The 12,553-nt window shown below is 36.2% G+C and overlaps 1 protein-coding gene across 1 annotated transcript in view; it reads right to left on the bottom strand.

Moving 5' to 3' along the window:
- Positions 1–9,413: 9,413 nt before the first annotated feature.
- LOC143237522 (NPC intracellular cholesterol transporter 1-like) overlaps positions 9,414–12,553 on the bottom strand; it is a 39,047-nt gene continuing 35,907 nt past the window's right edge. The window contains exons 26-27 of the mRNA XM_076476880.1: positions 10,668–10,753; positions 9,414–10,563 (exon numbers count right to left, since the gene is read on the bottom strand). Of these exons, the coding sequence (XP_076332995.1) occupies positions 10,552–10,563; positions 10,668–10,753 (98 nt within the window). The 3' untranslated portion in view covers positions 9,414–10,551. The remainder of the gene's footprint in view (positions 10,564–10,667; positions 10,754–12,553) is intronic.

Genomic DNA, 12,553 nt, shown 5'->3' with positions numbered 1-12,553 from the left:
TAAGTATAACTGATGATGTTAGATAACAAAATTGTTCTTACTTTGCCGCCAAAGGTAAAAGGTTAGGTTAGGTTTTCAACCATTTATGTGTGTTGTCAGCAAGATTTCTTAAAAATCTTGACAAAATTTCATTACATTTGGACTATGAAACAACATAGAAGTGATTAGTTTTTGGAGGGTCAAGGTCTCAAAAAAAAACAAATCCTTATCTGTTATCACTGGGACTGATTTTTCACACTATTTTATGCTGTATAACTCTGTCAAAATTATTGTGTTTTGATTAAATTTGTTGGACATGTAGAATATTATTCATCATTGTCCTGCCAAAAATGGCCCATGTCCACATTGATAACAAGGATCTACAACACAGTTTCATATGTTTTGAGAGGTTAATATTATCAACAGTGCATGGTGGAGGTATGTGCTTTACTGAGTGTCCCTCTAGTCCACTTCTGTTATCCTTGCTGAAATTGATAAATTACCCATCGTCATGTCACATGCTGAACCTGGGATGCTGTCTGGCTAATCGGTGATTGAATATCAGCTGTAAATTCCTTATCAATATCAAATGTATAACTACCAGTTTGGCCTCCACTTTTCACTTCAATCCTTTAAGTTTCACATGTTATCCTTTTTCTTTTCTTTTTTTTGAACACACTTTTTTTTAACATCTAAGATGTATTTAATTAAATATAGACTAACCAGTGTGGATATCATTTTCAAGCCCATAATTTTGGACTTCCCAGTACAGTGTGTTCAAATCTGTAATTCTAGACTTGCCAGTATGGATAGTGTTTTTAACTTCAAACCATTAATTCTGGACTCTCAATATGGACAGTGTTTTTGAATTCTAATCAATAATTCTGGGCTCTCCAATATGGACAGTGTTTTTAAATTCAAACCAATAATTCTGGACTTTCCAATATAGACAATGTCTTCAAATTCAAACCTATAATTTTGGGTTTCCCCAATACGGACAGTGGCTTGAAACCTGTAATTCAAGACTAACTGGCACAGACAGTGTCTTCAAACTTGTAATTCTCTGGACAGACTTTCTGTGTTGTCCAAGGGTGGTGTTCTGCTTCAGTAAGTGTATATCTGTTCTTTGGATCTTTGTGCAAACAGCCATGACATCAAGTTCATTCAGTCTTGGAATACATAAACGTAAGAAAACAATGTATATACATTAAAATAATAATCTAGATAAGATGCTGTAATAACATATTTTTAGATAATGCCCTTGATGGTACGTGTGTAGTTTCAATTTAAGAGGGTGTGCGACACTGCTGAGACTTGGAAGAATGTTGCACAATGTACACAGGATAGTATACTTCACTATTTAAAAACACATTCTTACCCTTCAAAACTTGGAAAGACAGCCTGAGAACTCTTGCAATTATTTCTTCAACATCAAAGGGTTTTCTCCACAAGGAAAGTGTACAAAGTTGCTCCCAGTGCTCACATTTCTAATCCCAAACCTCTGTACCTAGGAGTAATTTAGACCTTGTTGGACTAAAATCATTCATTTAACATTTCACAAACATAGAAATAAAAACTCTGTAACCACCTAATAAATAAAAACTTTCTTGCTAAGAAGGGTAATCATTAAGAATTATTTACTTATTGCCTTGAAGAACCTGAAGACAATGGTATTCCATGGTTTCACATAAAGTTGAAAAGGGCTAACCTGGTCCCATGAAAGATACAGATCCAAAATCAGTGAGCTTTGCATGCAAATATTGGTTAAGGATGGTGTTTCCATCCTTGACATCACTATGAAGGATGTTGAGGCTGTGCATGTAGGAGAGCCAAGGAATAAATGCAGCTGTTAAAATCTAATAAATAAAACACAAGGCTTAACTATACACAATAAACATTTATTGAGACTGATCCAAGGTTCATCATGCTTCAACTGTTTCCCATCATCTTCAGTAGTGTAATTACAAATAGAGTTGTCTAATACACTGAGTAATGTGTGTCATAATCCATCCAGTGTATAATCTACAGATAGATTGTCCAATGTATAAACTACAGACGCATCATGTAATGCATGTTATCTATTAAATATGCAACCTACAGATACATCTTCTAATGCATGTTCACATCTGCAACTAGAAAACATCATCCCAACTGTTAGCAGTATCTGTCTGTCTGTGACCTTCCTCTCTATGTAATACAGTTTTTATTTTAATGTATTTAGTTATTTCTAATTATTTGCTTTAAACTACTAGGTTGTGCTAATATAATATTATTCTCCCTTGAAAGCATATGTTGGGGTTTCTAAAATGTTTCATTTAGGGCATGTTTTTATTTTTATTAATCTCTGTTTCAAATTTTTTGGTATGTAAGTACTGCCTCATTTACATTCTATTTCATTATACTCGTTTTTCTCTTAAAGCTGATGTGTCCATTCTATTACTTACTATACTTTTCAAAAAAAAAGAAACGCAAAAGGCAAAATATGAGACAAATTGTAAACAAGTTTATTCCGAGTAGTTCTGTATAACATGTGTGAAACTATGCACATTCACTGCTGAACATCCAAAGTCTGCAAAGGCGAAGTCCACGCTCACTAGGTGAAGTTTAACGTCACTCATCGTCAATAACGAGTATGCCCCCCGTGAGCATCAATAACTGCTTGGCATCTCCTGCCCATGGAAACGATGAGATGACGAATCACATCCTGTGGAACGGCTGTCCACTCAGCCTGCAAAGCTGAGCTGAGGTAGAGCCTGTGGTTGAGGTTGTCGCCATCGCAGACGTCGGTCCAACTCGTCCCAAAGATGTTCGATGGGGTTTAAATCTGGTGATCTGGAGGGCCAGAGAAGAACGTTGATCTTGTGGTGTCTCAAGAAGACAGTAGTGAGTCGGGCTGTGTGAGGACGGGCGTTGTCATGTTGAAAAACGTCATTGACGTTCACCATGATGGGTTGCACATGGGGCCTAAGAATCTCGTAGACGGTTGCATACGGTCTGATCGGAAATCCTACGCAGCCCTGGTATGGTTGAGGCAGTAGACGTCGCAGTGGTGGTCCTATCCCGAAGGTCACGTAACCGGATGTTGCGATCTTGTGCGGATGTGGTCACACGAGGTCTGCCAGATCGTGGATGGTCACGAGTTGATCCATGTTGTTGGTGACGATTCCATAGCCTTGTGATGGTGCTTGGGTGGACATTCACAACTCTGGCAACATCTGATCGAGATTCGCCTGCTTCCAAGCGACCAATGGCATTGTTGCGTTGTGCTTCAGTCAGTCTTGGCGTAACTGTATTGTGTGTCGGTGGCTTAACACTGAGCTATGGAAACCGAGAACCCGTCACTTTTATAGGGATTTTGAACATGTTGCACTTGCAGAACATGCAGATCTCTCAAACAAATTTATTGGACACGCATGCGTTTTGGCGAAAAATCCGATGTTTTCTCCGTTTTCAAAGTGCACAACTTTTATTGTCATTTTGGTCTGACAATCAGTGCCTTAACACGTGTAACATCACATACTCTGAGCTTGTAACGTTATTACATATATTTCTCTTTAAAATAACAAAAATATCCCTTTTGCGTTTCTTGTTTTGAAGAGTATATTTAAATCAAGATAAAGGTCAAACTAATCAGACAGTTAATTGGTGGTGTGATGTGTTATAGTTACAGACTGTATGCCAACATAGTGTATCTGTAGGTAATCTGTTTTTGCAATTATGCTTATGAAGAGGATAGAAGACAGTTGAAATATAGTGTGATTTTAGTAGAACAGAAGACTGTTGAAACATGTAGAGTGATTTTAGTTATAAACGACATAAATAAGTAGTGAGAGCTCTTGAATACTGCAGAAAGCCATTATTTGCAAATCAGCAATTGGAAGTTTCACATTACAAAATGACAAGAAGGGTGACATCGTGAACCAATAAATATCGATTAATAAAGATTTAATTGAATATGAGATGAGCAACAGATAATTATTAGGACTTCTTCCACACAAGTTCGAGCTTCTTATTATTATTTCTTTGAATTATTGCAGCTTTATAAAAATATGTTGAGACGAAGTTTAAGAAAGCAAGTTGAAATACTATGATATTTTATACTCTTTTAAACCTCATTTAAAGTACTTCATTTAGGCCTTTTCTGGCTTAAATTGTTAAAATGCAAGATTCTTCTGTGTTATTTATTTACTATTTAAAGTAAAATTACAACGTTTTCATTAACAAATACTAAAGAGTTGGACTTACAAATTTACATTTTTAGCAACGCTGTCAATATTTGAAGTCTCAGAACTATATTTAAAACCTGTCTTCCTTTTAGGACTTACCATCAGGGTGTCAGTGTTCCGATAAGCCATATTTACACAACCAACGTCACCTTTTCCGACATGTTGCAAAGTTGTGTACTGTTTGGCATAACTTCCGTTCGCGTACTTACTGTCTACAGGCTCTCCTGCTGACACTAAACCCTTGACTGACACTCTTCTGAAGTACTGAGTGCTAAATAGAAAGATACTCAACATGCACAAAACAAGTGCTTTCTACCAAGCACAGGTAAATGTTCATGTAGATTTAACGTTACTGTAAATGTAAGTAAACATTTCCTACTTTTTAATACCCTAAAAACAAATAAAGGAAATAAATTTTGTGTACAAACTAACACAGATCTCTTTGTTTTACACAATAAATAGTAATACTTTAATTAAAAAACAACAGACATGTCTAGAAGGAATATGGCTTTTTTGTTTGTTTATATATATTAGAAAGTGCCATCTATTGACAACAAAAACTTTAAATTTCAACTGTGCTTTTATTCATTTAATTTTTGGTTGGGAATTTCGCACAAAGCTACTCGAGGGCTATCTGTGCTTGCCGTCCCTAATTTAGCAATGTAAGACTAGAGGGAAGGCAGCTAGTCATCACCACCCACCACCAACTCTTGGGCTACTCTTTTACCAACGAATAGTGGGATTGACCGTAACATTATACACCCCCACGGCTGGGAGGGCGAGCATGTTTAGCGCGACGCGGGCGCGAACCCGCGAATTACGAGTCGCACGCCTTACGCGCTAGGCCATGCCGGGCCTATTCATTTAATATCTTGATGAAAATAATTTTAGTTTTATCCACAGACAAGGATATATTGTGCTTGACAAAAAACTACTTGTTGTGTCAAAACATCAATACTATGTGTGCTATTGAAACTGGAAGCCAAACTGAAAGGACAGACTTGTCTTCTTCCCTCTCTGACCTTCTGTGGATCACGAGACACTCACAAACAGTATAAACTCTTACCGTTATTCAAGTCTACCTATTTAATCTGGTAAATAACCCCTGTAAAGGTTGGAATACTTGTTAAATAAAACTAAACTTTTCTTAATGAAATGATCTGAATTATTTCTCTCAATAAAAATAAAAACACTTCAACAATAATGACCTTTTGAGATAGCATAATCTCCCAACAAGGATTATGTTCACACACAACCATACCTTGGTCTGACCTGTCTCTGTGTCATCCCACTCCAAAGAAATATCCTGCAATGTTCTTATTATTAAACTGACAAATTTGGTTTGATTTGTTTTGAATCTCTCGCAAAGCTACAAGAGGGCTATCTGCACTAGCCGTCCATAATTTCGCAGTGTAAGACTAGAGGGAAGGAAGCTAGTCATCACTACCCACCGCCAAGTCTTAGGCTACTCTTTTACCAACAAATAGTGGGATTGACCGTCACTTTATAACGCGCCCCCACGGCTGAACGGTCGAGCATGCTTAGTATGACGGGATTCGAACCCGCAACCCTCGGATTACGAGTCGAGTGCCTTAACTGCCGCCCCCACTTGTACAGCGGTAGGTCTGCGGATTTACAATGCTAAAATCAGGGGTTCGATTCCCCTCGGTGGGTTCAGCAGATAGTCCGATGTGGGTTTGCACTTAACTACCTGGACATGAAACTGACAAGAAAGAACTTCCTTGGCAAACTTTTCTAATGGCGGGACTGTATCTGCATCAGTGAATACTTCTGCGCTATCTTGGTTCTCAAAATCTGTAGACACACTTTCCGTGGAGCTGTGGATGGCGCTGGCTATTGTTTTGGGTGTGGAGTCCAAACTTACAGACTGTGTGATCTGATTGTTTCTGCTATCTGGTCATCAACAGAAGATTCAGGTTTAGTAAGGAGCTCTGCATCGACACGGGCACGACTTACTCCACATGTGTATTGGCTGTTTTCTGCCACGATACAGTGGTTATATGACTCGCTGCTCTGCGAATCATTCCTTGTGTATACCAATCCTTTGTTTTGCTGACTTAACATATCCTCTTGTAATTTTACGTACGTGGCATGCTGGTCTTTACTAGCAGAGAGAAACGAGGGTGATTTTGAGTCGGTGATGATTCTGGAGAAATAACTGAAGTTGGTGTAGACTTTAATCCATCTAAGTTAAGTCCTTAGACAGAACTAGCAATATCTTCAAGAACTAGATTAATCTGCTTTCCAACAGGATTGGTAGGCCTAAACAGAACAGAAAATAAATCCACTGCATTGGACATTCTGGCAAAAGTATATTACTGATTGTTCATCCAGCCAGTCATTGGTCATGTTGAAATAAGTCTTACATTAGATGCAAATGTATAGTGAACTAACCAATATTTCACTAACAAAATTTCGTTAGTTTCTATAATAACAACTAGTATTATAATATTGTTAGCTCGTTTTAAAATAGGAAGAAATCATAGAGGGAGAAACGTACCAGTTATTTACGGTAATGAGAATATAGAGCTCAGAAGGGCATATCCTGAATAACACTGACTTATGTGTGATATCTAATATACATAATCTAGTCATCGTGAAAAACAAACAAAAACGTGTTTGTATGTCTTCTTTAAAACTTTTTCTTGGTAAAGTGGTAACTGGGACTAAACAAACGTGATATCGGTAGGTTAGTCTAAAATGTATTCTATATGAAATATTTACAACGACCACCAACCTTAACTGTCAACCCCTATATATTCTCATTATAATTCACTCTGCCCATCAGCTGCACCTAAGAACTCCATATGAAAGATGCCAACTTTAGCTAGCTTGCTTAATATAAATTACTCTATGTAACAAAATTTTTACTTTATCTTGTTCCTGTGCAGAAAGTGTTATTTTCCAACTGTTTATGTCTAAAGTAACTGGAAAAGACCTATTTTTCTCTTCAAACTTTGCTTTTGTGACCTGGGTAATGAAATTTTCAAATTTACCCATTTTCCAGAACATTCCAGGTAGATTCAGTGCTGAGTAGCTGGTAGAGAATTTTCTCGAACTTACAAGAATTTTCAAAAACTTTCTAGAATGTTTTAGAACTTACGAGAATTTTCAAGAACCTTTTAGAATTTCCTAGAATTTTCCATAGTAATATACAGGTAAACATCGATATAAAACGCATCAATAAAGCGCGATAATCAGTTGGGCGCGATGGGGTCTTAGGCCCCAAATTTTTTGGGGTTTCTACTTTTAGAATATCAGCCCGCCCTCAAAGTAATGAATTCGATAAATTTCTTTAGAATTCTGCTTTTTACATTTAATTTCAGTCTTAAAATTGAGTTTAATAAATAAAAATAAATAAAAAAATGCTATATCATTGGTGTAAGTAGTTTTGTTTGTTTTTCTTTATTTCACTACAAAACGCGTAAATTTTGCATTATCGCTCACCCCAAGGGTAAAAAAATATATATATAATCAAATCGGTATAAGGCGCAATCAGATACAACGCGGTCGAATTTTTTGGACCCCAACTAGCGCCTTATATCGATGTTTGACTGTATATATACAGTAGCTCGCCACTCACCATTTCAGTTTAGTTCCAGCTGCCGAAGTGAACACATAGAACCTATCCGATTTTATCAGAGATAGCATGAAGAAGCTACAAGCATTCTGCTAATTTATAAGACAAGAGCGAAAAAGTACTCTGTGAAAGCACCCGCTAAAATATGTGAAGCCTACAAGTCATATTTCGGCATGCCTGTTGGGGATGAAGACAAACCCTAGGCACCTTATTTTATTTGCAAGCACTGCAAAAAAAAAAAAAAAAAAAAAAAAAAGAGTAAGACGGGCAGTTTTTGCTTGCTTGAATAGTAAGATTTTATATTATACAAATGTTTAGACCTTTTAAAATTTAAATATTTTTCTTTTTTTAATTTCCAATAGTATAGAAAAATATCAAAATATTTTGCATGAATCTCTTACACATTAGTTGTGAATGAAATAAATTTATTCTTTACAATAACAATTTTATTTTGCTCTTTTTTCAGGCATGGCCAGGTGGGTTAAAGCGTTCAACTCGTAATCTGAGGGGTCACGGGTTCAAATGCCCATTACACCAAACACGCTCGCCCTCTCAGCCAGTCAACCCAATTATTCTTTGGTAAAAGAGAAGCCCAAAAATTGGCGGTGGGTGGTGATGACTAGCTGCTTTCCCTCTAGTCTTACACTGCTAAATTAGGGACTGCTTGCCCTCGTGTAGCTTTGCACGAAATAAAAAAATACAAAAACAATTATTGTTCCACGTATCCTTGATATGCGACAGAGGTTGTATTTGTATGGTGCTCCATATTGAACAAGAGGCTACTGATAAGTTGTTACTTAACTAGTTAGTAAAAGGATAGATTTGATGTGTCAGCTGAGGTATTTTAGCTGTATCGGGACTTAACAGGTATTAGATTTCTGCAATGCCAGTTTATTCCATTATCTCTATGAAAACGGACACTAACTTGGGGGTGTAGCTTCAAGATTTGAAGTCTTTATTAAATTGAATAATTTAAATGTTAGAAGCTACCAGCCACATCTCCATTGGTACTGTTCTGTCTTTATTATGGTCACGACAGTAAAGTATGTTCCTTGCCTCGTCGTAAGGCCCTATCTAATTAAATAGTCCAGATGAGGTTTGAGACATCTTCCAGAGCCATTTTACATCAGTAGCTACCACCCATTCATCACGTAATAATCTGATTTTACTTGGAAAAGCTGAGACATGTTACTCCAGTCATAAGCTTACCAACTCACCTGTCCTTAAAGGTAGTTCATAACAGTTTAATGTAACTCTTAGTAACTCGAGTAACAAGTTAAAAACTTTAAAAAAAAGACCTGTTATTAACTGTGAGCTTGCTATTTTTACCAGTTAATTATTTTTCTATTTAACTGTTATTCTGAAGTTTAATTCCATCTTTATGGTAAAGTATTATTGTTAACTATACACATGTTTATTCACCCCTTTCAGATGCAGCACCATGTAGGGGTTTTAACCATTACAACGTGAAATGGTGAGAAATTTACTGTGTTAGTTGGTAAATAACTTTCTACGATGTGATCAACATTTGCTACAGTTACATCAGTGATGGGTACGACAGGATTTAAAACAGCAATTTATTGACTAATTATTATTGAAATACACAGTTTTAAGTAGAACAAACTTTTAATACCACAAAAATCAAAATTACAGAATTAAATATAATCTTTCACACAAACATCAACAATGTTTATTGTCAATATCTACTAAGCCACAGTAACGTTCCCCTAACTACAGTTACGATAGAATAAAGCTAAAAACTGTTACTGATAGAAATAAAAATTAGCTAGGGTTTAAAAGGCTGAAGTCGTGGTACTGTGGAAATCATTCCCTACGTACAAAAACAATTGAAGTGGAATGTTAGATTCTAAACAGTCACCCTTCCTCTAAATAAATTGTTTTTAACCATTAGTATTTATATAGATGGAAACACCAGGAGAAAGGAGACAAGCCATACAAACAGCAGTTTTAACTACAACTACATACATGTAATTCCTAACCCTACTGTATACAAATATTAAACATCTGTCTTATAAATGCTTACCACAGACTACTACTAAATGAAAGCACATTCTACATCAATACAGATTAGTTTCAAAGACAATTCAAGTTTTAAATTTAGTAAAGGTTGCAAGAATGTCTTCAAATATGTTAAAATCAAACTTTAAGCAATAGGTGGGGTAGTTGGAGCACTTCTAGACACAGGGCTTTCTTGAAAGATAAGTGCAGATCGAGTTGAAAGACAAAACTGGATTATAAAACACTTCATTTTATTGTTGGGAGAAATGAGAGTTTGGTGAAAGTTAATAAACAAAATTATTTATTAACAGTTTTGGTTAAAATTAATAACAGGTTCATTTTTTACTGTGGATGAAACAATTATTGGAGCAGACAATTCTACAAGTAGTACTTTTGTTTTACAATAACAAAAAGTAATTTTTTGGGAGCTGTGTGAAATACAATAATCTCTGTCATCTGCAGTTTAGACACAAACTTTTTCGTCATCATACTTTTTATGCCACCGGAACTGAGTTCATGCACTTTATTACAATAGATGGAACTAATAAGTTAACACAGGTTATGTAATATTACAAAACTACATTTCAGCTCACTGGGATATGATGAATGAAAAAACTTTACAACTAAAGAATCTAACAAGAATAATTAAGAGATTAAAAACAAACAGCCATTTCTCATAGTAATGGAACTGGAACACATCTGTTATCTTCTAGCTCAGCTATTTCTTTACATGTTTACCTAGAAAGAAAGAATGACACATCATGAGAAGGCAGACTTCACACGTTTGAAGTGTAATTTTTTTTACAGTTTTTCAGAGTTCAAGATTAAGACAATATCCTTACACTTTCAGAATGGGCCAATCTTCCTTCCGAAGGAAGATCGTGGAGATGAATATGGTCATACATCTTCTGTCTATTTACTGGAGGACCTAAATAAAAGATACAAGCACCATTTTTTATACCAAACTTTCAAGTTGCCACACTGGTTTAGGACAAGTTTCATTCTAGCACACACCTTCAAGTTAGAAACCATTTGTTTCTGTAGAAACTGTGTATTAAATAGTTACAGTTACGACAGAAAGTGTTCGTACCCCTGTGCTGTGAGTAGTTTTTTCCTCATAACTTAAAAAGTATCATGATTAGGATAATGAAAGCAGAGTATATTACAAATACTATACTAACACACATCTAAATTTTTATGTAAATTGAACAACAAATAACCAAACAGAGGAGGGTCAGAAAGTGTTCGTGCATCAGTTGTGTAGCCTTTCAGGTGAATTACTTGGAGCAATCTCTCCTCATAGCCCTCCATGATCATCTGACAGTACTCGACTGGTATTTTCTTCCATTCTTCTTTACAGAAGGCCTCCAACTCTTGCAAGTTTTTCAGATGATGCTGATGAAACCTGGTCTTCAACTCATGCCAAATGTTTTTAATTGGGTTGAGATCAGGTAACTGCAATGGCCACTCCAGAACGCTTTTATGGTTCCTCTGCAACCAGGATTGCACATATTTCGATGTGTGCTTAGGGTCGTGCTGGAAGATCCAACGACGCCCAAGCCACAAGTTCTGAGCATCATTCTTGATACAAGTGCCTAGTATGTCAATGTACTCTTCTTTTTTCATGATTCTGTTGACGTGGTGAAGGCTGCCTACACCAGAAGACCTGAAGGAACCCTACAGCATGATCGAGTCACCTCCGTGTTTAACTGTAGGGACAGTGTTCTTTGGAAGATTTCATTCCCCCTTCTAATGGAAAATATTGAGAACATCATTGTGGCCAGGAAGCTCGATTTCAGTCCCATCATACCATAGAATACTCTTCCAATAGGTAAAGGGTTTATCTACATGCTTTCTTGCATACCTCAATCGTACTTCTAAATGAATAGGCTTTAAATATGGAGTTCTACGAGGACGACATGCTTTGAACCCAGAAGAGCATAACATGTTCGTAACTGTGGAGGTACTTACTTCAATCCCAGTTTCCCTTATCAGTTTCTGTATGTCATTATGTGTTAAACGAGGGTTTCTACTAACTTCTCTGAGAACCTTCCTCTTGGTTCTCTCTGGAATTTTGGTGGGGCGTCCGGAACGAGGGAGGTTAGCAGTTGATCCTGTAAGCTCAAACTTGGCAATTATGCTTTTAACAGTAGATTTCGGCACATTAAGTTGTGTAGCAATACCAAAAAGAGATACACGAGACTATTATTTTAAAATAATTCGATGTTTTAAATCACTGGACAATTATTTCCTGTTCGCCATGATGACCAAGCATATGACGGAGACAGTGCTAAATTGCTGGAAGTACATTTTTTGCTGGCTAAATTCCAATAATTATGAACCCAGTGTCTAGTTCTGGAATGGTATAATGTAGTTTATTTGCCAAACTAAAATTTTTATGGGAATATCAGTTTTTTCACACGTTCTGAACTGTACGAACACTTTCTGCTCATCCTATTTTTGGTTATTTGTTTATGAACAGTTTGTCGTTTAATTTACATAAAAATTTATGTAGATGTGTGTTAGCATATTTATAATATATTATACTTCCATTAGCCTAATTGTAATACTGTTTAAGTTATGAGCAAAAAACCACTCGGGATGCAGGGGTATGAACACTTTTTGTCGTAACTGTACTTCAAACGTAAGATAAGTAACTTTCGTGTCTTGTGTAGTTGTAATAAATATAATTCATTAAACTATCTGTTTTCCATGAAATTATAGATAC

Source organism: Tachypleus tridentatus, chromosome 13 (assembly GCF_004210375.1).
Source record: "Tachypleus tridentatus isolate NWPU-2018 chromosome 13, ASM421037v1, whole genome shotgun sequence".
In the NCBI taxonomy this organism is placed as follows: Eukaryota; Metazoa; Arthropoda; class Merostomata; order Xiphosura; family Limulidae; genus Tachypleus; species Tachypleus tridentatus.
Note: the sequence above shows the minus strand (reverse complement) of the source record. Positions and strands in the feature narration are given on the sequence as shown.